This window comes from Acomys minous (genome assembly GCF_964271855.1).
Source record: "Acomys minous genome assembly, chromosome: 13".
Lineage (NCBI taxonomy): Eukaryota > Metazoa > Chordata > Mammalia > Rodentia > Muridae > Acomys > Acomys minous.
Genome location: NC_140495.1, coordinates 2,121,179 through 2,137,542, shown reverse-complemented (window position 1 = coordinate 2,137,542; position 16,364 = coordinate 2,121,179). Strand labels below are relative to the sequence as shown.

Sequence of the window (16,364 nt, the reverse complement as noted above, 5' to 3'; positions counted from 1 at the left end):
CCCAGTGTCACCTCAGTGGAGACAGTGAGTGTGTGAGGTCTGTTAGCACAGCTTCTCCCACAGCTCAGCACCCACGAGAGGAACGCCCACACTCAGCTCCCCTTCCCTCTTAGATGCAAACTCTGGAGCAGGGAAGCGCAGTATGGAGCCACTTCCTGACTTAGGCACTTCCTATTCTGTGCTCAGGATAACGCTAGAGCTTGTGCTGTCACACACCAGAGTGGGCTGCGGTCACAGTCACATGAAAGGGTGAGGTGGGCTGTGGTCACAGTCACATACAAGAGTAGACTGTGGTCGCAGTCACAGAGTCACACAGAAGAGTGGGCTGCGGTCACACTGCTGCCCTAGGAAGATGTGAGAGCACTGGAGAGGTCAGCGCTAAGATTCTGGCAGTGTCTCCTCAGTGGCATTTATTCTCAGGTGACTAAGAGCTGAGTTGAGTCTGAGTGTGTGAGAGTGTATGTGTATGTGTGTGTGTGTGTGTGTCTGTTAATGTGTGTATATGTATATGGTGTGTGTATATGTGTGAGTGTGTGTGTTATATGTGTTTGTGTATATGTGGGTATGGTGTATGTGTTTCTCTGTGTGTGCATGAGTGTTTGTTGTGATGTGTTTATATGTGAGTGTGGTATGTGTGTGTGAGTGTGTGTTTGTTGTGGTGTGTTTATATGTAAGTGTGGTGTGTGTGTATGAGTGTTTGTTGTGGTATATTTATATGTGAGTGTGGTATGTGTGTGTGAGTGTGTGTTTGTTGTGGTGTGTTTATATGTGAGTGTGGTATGTGTGTGTGAGTGTGTGGTCTGCACATCACACAGTGAGCCTAGGAAAGGCAGCAGAGTGGCAGAGAGACCTGGGATGGTGGTAGATTTGGCTTGGAGCTCCTGGCAGGTAAGTGTGAAGGAGGAGTCAGGTTTTCATGAGCTGGATTTATTTTTATTACAAGCAACTAAACTTCTAACAGGCCATGTGTATTTCCTCAAAATGACTGAGAAGCCCTCTAAAACTGTCTTGGGGCAGAGAGATGGCTCAGCAGCAGGAAAAAGCATTAGGCTCCATGACCAGGTCAATCCCCAAACTCACCCCCCACTCAGAAGGCAGGAGGATGCTGTGACACACATCTGTAACTCCAGCATACCCACTGTGACACCAGAGGCAACGACTAGGAAGCTCTCAGCCAGCTAGCCTGGGGTGTGCAGAGCGGCAGAAACATGAAACTGCCTGGGCAGCGCGGGAGGGGAGAACTGACTTCCAAAAGCTGTCCTCTGACTCCATGTACACAGGTTCGCTCACTCGCAATAAACAAACTAATAACCACTGCTAAAGGACTGCCTTACGGTTACAACAGCACTAATGTGACGTCCTCGTAGTCGTGGGTGAGCAGTGCTGCTGCTTCAGGGCCCGTGTGCACTGTCACACCGGAGCACACGTCCCTGCACCCCTCACTGCGCAACTTTCCATCCTCGTCCGCCCTCTGGTGTTAAAGAGACAAGACAGAGCATCTTACTGTGTAGTTTTATCCTTCTAACTTCGGAGTGGTTCCTGCTGAGGGACCCTGCTGCAGAGCTCACATAGTGTGCACGCGTGCGCGCACGCACACACACACACACACACACACACACACACACACACACACACACACACACACGCAGTACACACCCCTTACCAGGTAAGTTCCCATTTCCTTCTCCATGAGGACTTGCTCATACAAGGTTGTGTCACCATCCATCTTTAAAGCCTGCACCTTCCTCTTCACCTGCGCACAATACTTCCGCTGGAGCCAGTAAGGAAGAAGAGACTCTACGAATTGGTTCAAGATCTGGGAGGTAATGAGGAGCGTGGCCAAGCTCTGAGGAGAAACACAGGCATCGCGCCCAGCTGGGAGTGAGTGAAATGTGTCCAATGCATGAGTAATATCAGAAGAGACTAGCTGGCTGGGTGTGGGGGACACAGCTTCAATCCTGCCCGCTGGAGGCAGAGGCAGAGGGAGGCTTGGTCTTCACAGCCAGTTCCAGACCACCCAGGGCCATACACAGTGAGCCCTGCCTATGAACGTGCGAATGAATGAGAGCCGTCCAGAGTCCTGAGGAAAGTAAGTTAACCTGACACTGTGACCATGACCTTTGTCTTCTGTAGCTTTGTCATCTCAACTCTGTTACTAAATGTCATGGCTGGGCTTGGGGCAGGGCGGGAATCACTGTGACTGAAATATTTTACAATTCTGCGCTGTGACGAAGACGATCATCAGAACTCTAGTGTGTAAACACTCAGACTAAGTTCAGATTCCCTGAGTAAAGAGCTGGGCACGGTCAGTGCAGCATCCCAGTGCTGCCGAGGCACAGACGGAGAAATCCTGGGGCCTCACTGGGCAGCTAGTCCTGCTCAATTGGCAAGCCCAGGGTCACTGAGAGACCCTGCCTCTAAAAATAAAGTGGAGAGCAACCAAGAAAGACACCCGACATCAACCTTGCCTCTGAGTGTGCACATGTATGCACACACACACAAGAAACCAATACTTTGAAGGACTGTAGAGACGGCTCAGTGGTAAACAGCGCTGGCTGCTCTTCCAGCGGGTGAGGGTGTGATTCCCAGCACCCACATGGCCGCTCCCAATCTGCGGTAACTCCATTCCCGGGCATCTGACACCTTCTTCTGCTTGCCTTGGTTTCAGGTACTTGGTGCACAGGCATACGTGTGGCTAAGACATCCATACATTTAAAGTACATTTAAGAAGTTAACACTTTGAATTCAATTTATTGGTCACTGGCTTTCTATGATCCAGAAACTATGTCACTACAAATGCAGGCAGGCCTTTCTCAGACATTTCAGACAACGAGGCAGCACCACACAAGACCTGCTGCTCTCGCAAGTGTAACATGTTATTAATGTAAAAATGAAATCTGCAAAGCCTGTGAAAGGTTGGCCTAACCACCCATGTCACTGCAGACACTCACGACTGCAGGTGTCTGTGCAGCAGAGCTGCCTTGGGAGCAGGTCAGCTTAGCTGCCCTACATGCAAGAAAATTAGAGGCAACCGACTTCTCTGTCGAGCACAGTGCATTGTGAAGGTGTCCGTGTTTGAAGGAGGATAGAAAACGACAAAATAAAAGGGTACCACATGCTACTCCTAGGGCAGGGAACCATCTGTGAGACCCTCCCCTCAGCGTTCCGTTAGCCACTCTCACCTGGCGCAGAAGCTTCATGTCCTTCAGGACAAAGGCGATGTAGAAAAGCGAGGCAAAACAATTCAGAAAGTTGAACTGCCAAAAAAGACGACAGTGTTAAGAGCTCTGCAGCAGGGCAGTGCAATGCAAACTCTATTTACAACTGAGGGAGCACTGCCACACACAGGGACTGGGGAACTGAGGGAGCACTACTGCACACAGGGCTGGGGAACTGAGGGAGCACTACTGCACACAGGGCTGGGGAACTGAGGGAGCACGGTCGCACATAGGGGCTGGGGAATTGAGGGAGCACTACCAGAGGGGCTGGGGAACTGAGGGAGCACTGACGCACACAGGGCTGGGGAACTGAGGGAGCACTGCCACACAGAGGGGCTGGGGAACTGAGGGAGCACTGACACACACAGGGCTGGGGATTGCTTTCCCTCTCCCCAAGGCCTTAGCTCAACTATCAACACAGGAGGTGAGAGGAGATCAGGGCCCTGCTTCCTGCCCCACACAAGGCCAGCAGCACCTGTAGGGGAAGGGTTCTCCTTTTCCTTCTGTGGAGCCTAAGGCTGCCTGCCCCCTGGAGATGCTGGGGCCCAGGCAACCATGGCAGAAAGACCCCACTACACTGAGTAGCTCAGACCTGGAAGCTGCTTTGTGTCCACAGACTTGAACTCTTGTCCCACACCAGGAAGCACTGGGTGGCACTGACTGAGGCATGGTACCACAGCAAAGAAGATGCTACTTACCACCAACACTTTCAGAACAAGATGGTTCTGGTAGGCTGACTCCAGTCTGTGATTCTCTACAATGATAAGAGGGAGAGGACAATGTCTCAGACAACGAGCAACACAGGTGTGTTGTCATGGGGTAATTAGTGGGACTGTGCTCAGAGCAGCAGCTCGGGCTGTCAGTCACAGCTGCCCCGTGCCACCAGAACACCAATCAGGGAGCATTCTCATCCGCCACATATCTCTGTGGCTGGGAATGATTTTCTCTAAATATGGGAAAAGAAAATCTGGGAAACTGCATCCAGCTACCCAAAAGAAGAGTCTGACGCTGGATCAGCAAGGTGTTAAAGTGGAGGGCGGCACAGCGGCCTCTGCTGGTACACACCGCCTGACCTCAGGCCACCCGGGCCACTTCCTGCCACTCAGCCAGTAAGGGCTGGCTGCTACCTGTGGGACATGTGACCCAGTACAAAGACAGCCCTCAGCAAACTGGCTGCTGTTACTACAGAACAGAGAAACTTAAAATGTTAGGGCCATGAAGCTAAGGGCCAGACTTCGTCCCACAGGATAACACAATGCATTTGCTTGAATGGACAAACACTGAATGACCTATGAACTCCATTTGTCCACTCTACCCAGGTTCTTTTTTCAAAAGATGCACACATCAGCCCTCACCCCACCCCACCCATGAGCCATCCTCAGTGACAGGAGGACACAAACCTCACTTCCTCGGGAGACACTTTCTATTTATTTTACCCTCAGCATGAACCACACTGGTAAGGTACTGGTCAGGCTTTACACTACGTTGACTGTACTATATACTGCTGATGCCTTGGTAAGCATCGAAACCTCCTTATCCATGAAAGGATGGGAAGTCATGGTACCCAAGGGGGAGAAAATGAGAACCCAGCGCTTGGTGGGGCGCCCAGAGCTCACGTGTTACCCAGGGTTAGTGGGGGCACAGGTGAGCTGGACTTTAGGTCTCCCCAGCAGGGCAGCAGTTAGGGCAGCAATGGTTGCCTCTCACTTTTGTTTCCCGTGGTGTGTATGAGCGCTGAGTATGTGTGCAAATGTGCATAGGTGTGGGGGCACAGGTTCCGCAGTGCGTTTGTGTGCAGGCTTACCCCAGGACGTCAGGAATTCAGCAGCATACCGATAGAGGCGGTTCATGATCTCGATCACAATGGCGTAAACGATACTGGGCACGTACAACAGGAGGCTGGTCCACTCGGTCCCACTGTCCTCATGGACGCTCAGGGCCCAGACCTCCATGTCAAAGTATATCATCATTACGTAGAGGGAGAAATACAGGCAGAGGCACACGAACGGCAGGGAGACCAGGTAGATGCGCAGCTGTCTCTTGTAGCTGGAGTACAGTGGTTCCTCCCTGCCGGTGACAGAATTGATGCCCAGGACGCCATGAAACCCTGGCCGGGGCTCCTCAAACTGCCTCTTCATGACCAGTGTCCCCCAGCGGTAGGCCATGTTGGCGCAGCCTCGCTTCCACACCTCCAGGATCACTGTGGACCAGATGAGGTTGAACGAGGCAAAGATGACGTATTTGTCATAGTCCTCCCACACAAATAGGTAGTAGGGCAGTCCGATGACAGCCATGGGGATTAGGGCGAAGGTGAAATATTCCAGGAATCCAAAGTACAGAGCGATCGTCTCCCCGAAGTAGCCACGGATGCCATCTATAGTGGAAGGAAGTGAAGACGTGAGGCACAGGCCACCAAGGACAGACATCTAACCATGGCACAGCAGGTGTGGCCTTTTGGTGGCTGGAGAGCTTTCTCTAAGAATTTTTTTTTTTAATGTATGTCAGTGTACTGTCTATATGTGCACCTGCACTCCAGAACAGGGCATCAGGCCCCAGTACTGACGGTTGTGAGCCACCATATGGTTGCTGGGAATTGAACTCAGGACCTCTGGAGGAGCAGACAGCGCTCTTAACCACTGAGCCATGTCTCCAGCTCCTATGGTTGGAGACCTTTTACACTTCCATTTCCATTCTGTGTGGGGTACCAATGCTGTCATGTGTAGAGCACACCCTGTGTGACAGTCCCACCTGTTAGCACGACAAGCCTTGCTGCTCCCCAGTTCATGGCTCAGGCCTCAGCTGCTGAAGTGACTGTCAGGGGCCTTGGCTCAGTTTCCCCTTTCCCCTTCATCCAACAGATACTTTCTTCCCAAACAAAGATCTTGGGATTGGATGGATTCCTCAGGTCCTAGACCCTGGACCATGGAGTGAGTGTGGATGTGTGCCCTGTTTGCTCCCATCAGTGTCCCTGCTGTGAAACTCTTTGTAAAGATGGAGTCATGTTCACAGTAGATCGTGAACAGACAGATACCAGTGAGTCAGGAGAGATTCCCCAGTGCATTCAGCACAAGTCACTCACAGACTTGAAACGGGATCCCACACTCACTCCCAGCTCTAGCACGTGGAGCGGAGAACTTCTGTGCACAGGACAGAGTGGCCCAAGCAGCCTGTTGACAAGCCAAAGAGGCCACTCACACGGCACCTCTGCGAGCCTCGGCCACATTGGGGGGGGGGGGGAGGGGCGTCCCTGGGCCTCAGAGCAGCTGGGCTGGGACACAAGCAGGACCAGAGGGTGGGAGGGGGAAAGATGGTCAGAGGAGCCAGTCCTTAACAGCCACACATTAGATTTCATCAGGCATAGTTTGCCATTTATTTTAGTTTATGTACATGTGTGTGTGTGCCTGAGTGTGTGTATGCACTGCACGCACAGAGTGCCCACAGGAGGCAGAACAGGGTGTGAGGCAGACAGCCCGAAACTGTGAGCTGCCGGGTATGGGTGTCAGGAAGTACCTAGGTCCTCTGCAAGAGCGGGAAGCTCCCTTAGCCAGTGAGCCATCTCTCCACCCCCTTGGTTCGCTGGTGTTGAGAACAGGATGTTGGGATCTGCCTGGGAAGGAGGCTGGAGTGGACTGGGATGAGCTGTTTTCTCCTTCCCTTGACTCTCCCGGCGGACCCAGGAGGGATGAAAACAGTGGTGTGATGACGACATCCTAAGTCTGAACCAGGCTGCACAAAACACAAGGCCCACGCGTGTGCTGGTCTCCAAGCAGCGGCTTTCCCTTTTGCCAGCCCCTCTCGACAGACCCCGCTCTCCCAGAGGTTTAGTCTACGGTGGCCCACACCAGCTTTCTCCCTGGGCTTTCATCCCCTTTCTAAGAACTAGGCAGCTGACAGAGCCAGTTACCTGCAGCCCTCAGGCAATGCTTACACTACTGCTATTTAGGCACTAAAACAAAGTGAAAAAATCTTTCAAGTGTAACATAAAAGTGAGTGCTGTGTGACCTAGAATTACCAAAATGAGCTTTTTATTTCAGGGACTACAAGAAAAACTTTAAAATGCAATTTCAAAATTTGATATTAAATACTCAAAAAAAAAAAGAAATAAAACTTGAAGGCTTTATTTTTAAGTGTGTGTGTGTGAACATTAATATTAAGATAACTTTCACAAGGTATTATTCAATATATATCAGAGATATTAATCTTATTCAGAGAAAACAGAGGATCCCTCATTGAGTTGGCTCAACTTAAGCATAGCTTGACCATCTCCATAGGAAAAGGACATCGCAAATTCTAAATAGTCACAGTCAAGGTATACTCATAAGACATCGATTGTCCTGTGCTGGAGAGATGGCTGAGCAGTTAAGAGTGCTTGCTGCTCTTGCAAAGGACCCAAGTTCACACCAAATTACATAGCAGCTCAAACGACTCCAGATCCAGGCTCTGACACCCTCTTCTGGCCTCTGCAGCTCTGTAGGCACCTACACACACACACACACGCACACGCACACGCACACGCACAACTAAAGACAAATAATATCTTATTTTAAAAGACGTATTCACAAAGGCCTGTGTGGTGACCAGGCCACCAGGCACCTTGCGGCTCGGCACTGGCAGGAGAGCACTGAGCGCCTGCACGTGGGATGCGGGGCACTGAGCGGCTGCACGGTGGGACGCGGGGCACAGAGCGGCTGCACGTGGGACGCGGGGCACAGAGCGGCTGCAGGGTGGGACGCGGGGCACAGAGCGGCTGCACGTGGGACGCGGGGCACTGAGCGGCTGCAGGGTGGGACGCGGGGCACAGAGCGGCTGCACGTGGGACGCGGGGCACTGAGCGGCTGCAGGGTGGGACGCGGGGCACAGAGCGGCTGCACGGTGGGACGCGGGGCACAGAGTGCCTGCACGGTGGGACGCGGGGCACAGAGCGGCTGCAGGGTGGGACGCGGGGCACAGAGCGGCTGCAGGGTGGGACGCGGGGCATTGAGCGCCTGCAGGGTGGGACGCGGGGCACAGAGCGGCTGCACGGTGGGACGCGGGGCACTGAGCGGCTGCAGGGTGGGACGCGGGGCACAGAGCGGCTGCAGGGTGGGACGCGGGGCACAGAGCGCCTGCACGGTGGGACGCGGGGCACAGAGCGGCTGCAGGGTGGGACGCGGGGCACAGAGCGGCTGCACGTGGGACGCGGGGCACTGAGCGGCTGCAGGGTGGGACGCGGGGCACAGAGCGGCTGCAGGGTGGGACGCGGGGCACAGAGCGCCTGCACGGTGGGACGCGGGGCACAGAGCGGCTGCAGGGTGGGACGCGGGGCATTGAGCGCCTGCAGGGTGGGACGCGGGGCACAGAGCGGCTGCAGGGTGGGACGCGGGGCACAGAGCGGCTGCACGTGGGACGCGGGGCACTGAGCGGCTGCAGGGTGGGACGCGGGGCACAGAGCGCCTGCACGGTGGGACGCGGGGCACAGAGCGGCTGCACGGTGGGACGCGGGGCACTGAGCGGCTGCAGGGTGGGACGCGGGGCACTGAGCGGCTGCAGGGTGGGACGCGGGGCACAGAGCGGCTGCAGGGTGGGACGCGGGGCACAGAGCGGCTGCACGGTGGGACGCGGGGCACTGAGCGGCTGCAGGGTGGGACGCGGGGCACAGAGCGGCTGCAGGGTGGGACGCGGGGCACAGAGCGGCTGCAGGGTGGGACGCGGGGCACAGAGCGGCTGCAGGGTGGGACGCGGGGCACTGAGCGGCTGCAGGGTGGGACGCGGGGCACAGAGCGGCTGCACGTGGGACGCGGGGCACTGAGCGGCTGCACGTGGGGCCCGGGCAAGTGGCACATACCTATGGGCTGGTACTTGAGAACGCGCCGAGCGTACCAGCTGTCCTCCAGCTTCTTCAGGGCCTCGGCGTCATGCAGCGGAAACACCTGGGTCACGATGCCAGACGTGAGCAACCTCCTCACTGCAGAGGGAAGCGTGAGAGCGGCTTAGGCTGCCTGCAGCAAACAGTGCACGGGCCGTGTCACAGCTGCCCACCAGCTCTGGGTGTGAACGGTGTATTTCAGAATATAAAATATCTTTATCATTTTCTCTTACTATGAAAGCAGTGCAAGTTGAGTAAAAACTTAGCCCTTACACACTGTAGGTCAGAAGCGCCAAGCTTTGCACTCTTCACTATGGACAAACAGCCGCGTAATGTGTAACCAGATGTCAAAATACACACTGAAACCTACGCACAAACGTACTGATGTTTAAACACAGAACAGGAATTGTCTGACACACCTCACAGTGCTCTTGCTCATTTGAGCCGTGGTATCAAAACATTTTTAAAGACTCATTTCTACGTGAGTCATATGAGCACTCTATTGCATGTACATCTGCAGGCCAGCAGGGGGCATCAGATCCTACTATAGACGGCGCTGGCCACCAAGTGGTTGCTGGGAACTGAATTCAACTCTCCTGAGCCCCCTGAAGCCTCACAGAACCGCCAAGCATCTAAAGGAAGGCTTCTCTTACAGCTGTAGCATCTCCCTGCGTGCACCCGCTGTGATTGAGTCTACACCTCTGGTTTTTGCCATCATGAATAATACTAAAAGTCTATTTTTTAAAAAATATTTACCTATTTTGTGTGTGCGGATGCTTTGCTCGAATATATGTATGTGGACCATGTGAGATCAGATGAGGAATTGGATTCCCTAAGACTGACGGTGCAGATGGTTGTACACTGCCCTGTGGGTGCTGGGAACCAACCCCAGGCCCTCTGTAAGAGCAGCTCTCAACCACTGAGCCATCTCTCCAGTCCCCCAAAACTCCTGAAATTATTACATACACATTATCCCACCTCTTCACTAATTTCTCAATATATATACTTAGAAATAGGATTTCCAGCCAGGTGCAGTGGCACACGCCTGTAATCCCAGCACTCAGGGAGGCAGAGGCAGGCAGAGCTCTATGAGTTCAAGGCCAGCCTGGTCTACAAAGTGAGTCTTGGACAGCCAAGGCTACACAGAGAAACCTTGTCTCAAAAAAATAGAAAAAACAAAAACAAAAAAAGAAATAGAATTTCCAGGGCCAATGACAAACTCTAAATTATTCTTGTTTTGTTTTTGTTTGCTTGCTTGCTTGTTTGTTTTTCAAGTCAGGGTCTCTCTGTGTTATCTTGGCTGCCTTAGACTCGCTTTGTAGACCAGGCTGGCCACAAACACACATCGCTCTGCCTGCCTCTGCCTCCTGAGTGCTGGGATTGAAGGTGTGCGCCACCACGCCCGGCTCTTTAAATGAATTGCTTATGTAATCGCCCCTGCACTGCCCCCCTCACCGCAGCTCTGCTGTTGCTAGCAAGCGTTTTCACTCTTTCTTATCTTTCCAGTCCAATGACAAAGACAGCCACAGACAGGAACCTCAAAACTTGCATTGAGCTTCCCCCTTTCCTGTGCAGTCGGGTGACAAGTATGGTTGGAGTGCTCACACTGGAAAAGACCGACAGAAGCTGATCAAGGCCCCCTGGCCACGCCCTCTGGAGAGTGACCTGCTAGTGTGGAGGGGTTTCCATCCCAGCAGCCATACTGGGGAGCTGGGCTACTTTCCCCATTGCGTCTTTGGTAGAGTCTCTTACTAAAGAATATGGCTGATCATACAATGGAATTTGCTTCCAGAAAGACATGCCCACTGCTTTCACAACCTGACACACACTCAGCTGTACCAACTGGAGGGGAAACTGAGCAGTCTTCGCCTGTGGGTCCTCGCTCTACACCTGTATTTAAACGCTGGGCTGGCCTGTGGCATGCAGTTCCGGGTTCTTCTACACAAGATGACTACTACGGAAGGCTCACTTGTATATTTCCAAAAATAGGGCAGTGAATGGAGCCTGGGGAGAGGCTTTGAGTACTAAACCACCAGCTTCTCGTCACCATCAAGGCCAGAGCACGGTTCTGGTTTCAGCGCTAAACATAGTGGCTGGCTCTGTAACACCCTCCCTCCAGCTCCTCCTGTCAGCTCCTCCAGTCAGCTCCTCCTGTCAGCTCCCGCTGTAATCACAAGGCAGGGCTCTTACCTTGAAAGGAAAACAGGATGGTGCTTGTGCCAATCAACAGAAGGCACAGCTTGAGCCAGATCCCTCCTTGCAGGGTTCTGACAGTCACATCAAGTACCAGAGTGACTGTGAGAGCCCACGGTTAGTGGACAAATGCCCATCTGAAGGGAGGCTGTGGGCGGCCTGGCCCTGCTGTCGCCTTCAGCTGATGTGATGTGTTCCCCAGAAAAGGAAAAGGACTCTGGGTCTCCTGACCAAGGCTCAATCAGTGGGGACCAGCGGGCCACTCACGCTGGATCTGACCAGAGAGTAAAGGACAGGAAAGTTCAGGGCAAGGGAAGACCAGCACAGTCCTCACTTCCTGTGGCTGCTGGGGCAGAGGGTGGGCAGACCACTCTCACCCAACTGACACTGAGCTGCTCTGGGAGACACCCATGTCTCCTGTGTCTCTCCTGACACCCATGTCTCCTGTGTTTCTCCTGACACCCATGTGTCCTGTGTTTCCCCTGACACCCATGTGTCCTGTGTTTCCCCTGACATCCATGTGTCCTGTGTTTCCCCTGACACCCATGTGTCCTGTATTTCCCTTGACATCCATGTGTCCTGTGTTTCCCCTGACACCCATGTGTCCTGTGTTTCCCCTGACACCCATGTGTCCTGTGTTTCCCCTGAAATCCATGTCTCCTGTGTTTCCCCTGACACCCATGTGTCCTGTGTTTCCCCTGACACCCATGTGTCCTGTGTTTCCCCTGACACCCATGTGTCCTGTATTTCCCTTGACATCCATGTGTCCTGTGTTTCCCCTGACACCCATGTGTCCTGTGTTTCCCCTGACACCCATGTGTCCTGTGTTTCTCGGACACCCATGTCTCCTGTGTTTCCCCTGACACCCATGTCTCCTGTGTTTCCCCTGACATCCATGTGTCCTGTGTTTCCCCTGACATCCATGTCTCCAGTGTTTCCCCTGACACCCATGTGTCCCGTGTTTCCCCTGACACCCATGTGTCCCGTGTTTCCCCTGACACCCATGTGTCCTGTGTTTCCCCTGACACCCATGTGTCCTGTGTTTCCCCTGACACCCATGTGTCCTGTGTTTCTCCTGACACCCATGTGTCCTGTATTTCCCCTGACACCGATGTCTCCTGTGTTTCTTCTGACACCCATGTCTCCTGTGTTTCCCCTGACACCCATGTCTCCTGTGTTTCCCCTGACACCCATGTCTCCTGTGTTTCTTCTGACACCCATGTGTCCTGTGTTTCTTCTGACACCGATGTCTCCTGTGTTTCCCCTGACACCCATGTGTCCTGTGTTTCCCCTGACATCCATGTGTCCTGTGTTTCCCCTGACATCCATGTGTCCTGTGTTTCCCCTGACACCCATGTGTCCCGTGTTTCCCCTGACACCCATGTCTCCTGTGTTTCATCTGACACCCATGTGTCCTGTGTTTCTCCTGACACCCATGTGTCCTGTGTTTCTTCTGACACCCATGTGTCCTGTGTTTCCCCTGACATCTATGTGTCCTGTGTTTCCCCTGACATCCATGTGTCCTGTGTTTCTTCTGACACCCATGTGTCCTGTGTTTCCCCTGACACCCATGTCTCCTCTGTTTCTCCTGACACCCATGTGTCCTGTATTTCTCCTGACATCCATGTGTCCTGTGTTTCCCCTGACACCCATGTGTCCTGTGTTTCCCCTGACACCCATGTGTCCTGTGTTTCTTCTGACACCCATGTCTCCTGTGTTTCTCCTGACACCTATGTGTCCTGTGTTTCTCCTGACACCCATGTGTCCTGTGTTTCCCTTGACACCCATGTGTCCTGTGTTTCCCTTGACATCCATGTGTCCTGTGTTTCCCCTGACATCCATGTGGCCTGTGTTTCTTCTGACACCCATGTGTCCTGTGTTTCCCCTGACATCCATGTGTCCTGTGTTTCTTCTGACACCCATGTGTCCTGTGTTTCCCCTGACATCTATGTGTCCTGTGTTTCCCCTGACATCCATGTGTCCTGTGTTTCCCCTGACACCCATGTCTCCTCTGTTTCTCCTGACACCCATGTGTCCTGTATTTCTCCTGACATCCATGTCTCCTGTGTTTCCCCTGACACCCATGTGTCCTGTGTTTCCCCTGACACCCATGTGTCCTGTGTTTCCCCTGACACCCATGTGTCCTGTGTTTCCCCTGACACCCATGTGTCCTGTGTTTCTCCTGACACCCATGTGTCCTGTATTTCCCCTGACACCGATGTCTCCTGTGTTTCTTCTGACACCCATGTCTCCTGTGTTTCCCCTGACACCCATGTCTCCTGTGTTTCCCCTGACACCCATGTCTCCTGTGTTTCTTCTGACACCCATGTGTCCTGTGTTTCTTCTGACACCGATGTCTCCTGTGTTTCCCCTGACACCCATGTGTCCTGTGTTTCCCCTGACATCCATGTGTCCTGTGTTTCCCCTGACATCCATGTGTCCTGTGTTTCCCCTGACACCCATGTGTCCCGTGTTTCCCCTGACACCCATGTCTCCTGTGTTTCATCTGACACCCATGTGTCCTGTGTTTCTCCTGACACCCATGTGTCCTGTGTTTCTTCTGACACCCATGTGTCCTGTGTTTCCCCTGACATCTATGTGTCCTGTGTTTCCCCTGACATCCATGTGTCCTGTGTTTCCCCTGACATCCATGTGTCCTGTGTTTCCCCTGACACCCATGTGTCCCGTGTTTCCCCTGACACCCATGTCTCCTGTGTTTCATCTGACACCCATGTGTCCTGTGTTTCTCCTGACACCCATGTGTCCTGTGTTTCTTCTGACACCCATGTGTCCTGTGTTTCCCCTGACATCTATGTGTCCTGTGTTTCCCCTGACATCCATGTGTCCTGTGTTTCTTCTGACACCCATGTGTCCTGTGTTTCCCCTGACACCCATGTCTCCTCTGTTTCTCCTGACACCCATGTGTCCTGTATTTCTCCTGACATCCATGTGTCCTGTGTTTCCCCTGACACCCATGTGTCCTGTGTTTCCCCTGACACCCATGTCTCCTGTGTTTCCCCTGTCACCCATGTGTCCTCTGTTTCTCCTGACACCCATGTATCCTGTGTTTCCCCTGACATCCATGTGTCCTGTGTTTCCCCTGACATCCATGTGTCCTGTGTTTCTCCTGACATCCATGTATTCTGTGTTTCTTCTGACACCCATGTGTCCTGTGTTTCCCCTGACACCCATGTCTCCTGTGTTTCTCCTGACACCCATGTGTCCTGTGTTTCCCCTGACACCCATGTGTCCTGTGTTTCTCCTGACACCCATGTCTCCTGTGTGTCCCCTGACACCTATGTGTCCTGTGTTTCCCCTGACACCCATGTGTCCTGTGTTTCCCCTGACACCTATGTGTCCTGTGTTTCCCCTGACATCCATGTGTCCTGTGTTTCCCCTGACACCCATGTGTCCTGTGTTTCTCCTAACAACTATGTGTCCCGTGTTTCCCCTGACACCCATGTGTCCTGTGTTTCTCCTGACACCCATGTGTCCTGTGTTTCTCCTGACACCTATGTGTCCTGTGTTTCTCCTGACACCCATGTCTCCTGTGTTTCCCCTGACACCCATGTGTCCTGTGTTTCTCCTGACACCCATGTGTCTTGTGTTTCTTCTGACATCCATGTGTCCTGTGTTTCTTCTGACATCCATGTGTCCTGTGTTTCCGCTGACACCCATGTGTCCTGTGTTTCTCCTGACACCCATGTGTCCTGTGTTTCTTCTGACATCCATGTGTCCTGTGTTTCCCCTGACACCCATGTGTCCTGTGTTTCCCCTGACACCCATGTGTCCTGTGTTTCCCCTGACACCCATGTGTCCTGTGTTTCTCCTGACACCCATGTGTCCTGTGTTTCTTCAAACATCCATGTGTCCTATGTTTCCCCTGACACCCATGTGTCCTGTGTTTCCCCTGACACCCATGTGTCCTGTATTTCCCCTGACACCGATGTCTCCTGTGTTTCTTCTGACACCCATGTCTCCTGTGTTTCCCCTGACACCCATGTCTCCTGTGTTTCCCCTGACACCCAGGTCTCCTGTGTTTCTTCTGACACCCATGTGTCCTGTGTTTCTTCTGACACCGATGTCTCCTGTGTTTCCCCTGACACCCATGTGTCCTGTGTTTCCCCTGACATCCATGTGTCCTGTGTTTCCCCTGACATCCATGTGTCCTGTGTTTCCCCTGACACCCATGTGTCCCGTGTTTCCCCTGACACCCATGTCTCCTGTGTTTCATCTGACACCCATGTGTCCTGTGTTTCTCCTGACACCCATGTGTCCTGTGTTTCTTCTGACACCCATGTGTCCTGTGTTTCCCCTGACATCTATGTGTCCTGTGTTTCCCCTGACATCCATGTGTCCTGTGTTTCTTCTGACACCCATGTGTCCTGTGTTTCCCCTGACACCCATGTCTCCTCTGTTTCTCCTGACACCCATGTGTCCTGTATTTCTCCTGACATCCATGTGTCCTGTGTTTCCCCTGACACCCATGTGTCCTGTGTTTCCCCTGACACCCATGTGTCCTGTGTTTCTTCTGACATCCATGTCTCCTGTGTTTCTCCTGACACCTATGTGTCCTGTGTTTCTCCTGACACCCATGTGTCCTGTGTTTCCCTTGACACCCATGTGTCCTGTGTTTCCCTTGACATCCATGTGTCCTGTGTTTCCCCTGACATCCATGTGTCCTGTGTTTCTTCTGACACCCATGTGTCCTGTGTTTCCCCTGACACCCATGTGTCCTGTGTTTCCCCTGACACCCATGTCTCCTGTGTTTCCCCTGTCACCCATGTGTCCTCCGTTTCTCCTGACACCCATGTATCCTGTGTTTCCCCTGACATCCATGTGTCCTGTGTTTCCCCTGACATCCATGTGTCCTGTGTTTCTCCTGACATCCATGTATTCTGTGTTTCTTCTGACACCCATGTGTCCTGTGTTTCCCCTGACACCCATGTCTCCTGTGTTTCTCCTGACACCCATGTGTCCTGTGTTTCCCCTGACACCCATGTGTCCTGTGTTTCTCCTGACACCCATGTCTCCTGTGTTTCCCCTGACACCCATGTGTCCTGTGTTTCCCCTGACACCTCTGTGTCCTGTGTTTCCCCTGACATCCA

General features: G+C 53.1%; 2 protein-coding genes across 4 annotated transcripts in view; one reads left to right on the top strand and one right to left on the bottom strand.

Annotated features, from left to right (window-relative positions):
* The window catches only part of GASK1A (golgi associated kinase 1A), a 401,830-nt gene that overhangs the window by 313,693 nt on the left and 71,773 nt on the right, over positions 1-16,364 (top strand). The gene's annotated exons all lie outside the window — the stretch shown is intronic.
* ANO10 (anoctamin 10) overlaps positions 1-16,364 on the bottom strand; it is a 134,484-nt gene that overhangs the window by 95,746 nt on the left and 22,374 nt on the right. For 2 of the 3 annotated variants that reach the window (XR_014773850.1, XM_084754207.1), the window contains exons 5-9: positions 9,043-9,162; positions 5,023-5,592; positions 3,917-3,972; positions 3,183-3,257; positions 1,664-1,846 (exon numbers count right to left, since the gene is read on the bottom strand). Coding sequence is in view for 2 of the 3 variants with exons in the window: in XM_084754207.1 (XP_084610333.1) it covers positions 1,664-1,846; positions 3,183-3,257; positions 3,917-3,972; positions 5,023-5,592; positions 9,043-9,162 (1,004 nt within the window). In the remaining variant the exon portion in view is untranslated. Of the gene's footprint in view, positions 1-1,663; positions 1,847-3,182; positions 3,258-3,916; positions 3,973-5,022; positions 5,593-9,042; positions 9,163-11,253; positions 11,457-16,364 lie in introns of those variants that run through there. The other variant, XM_084754208.1, reaches the window with a different exon arrangement.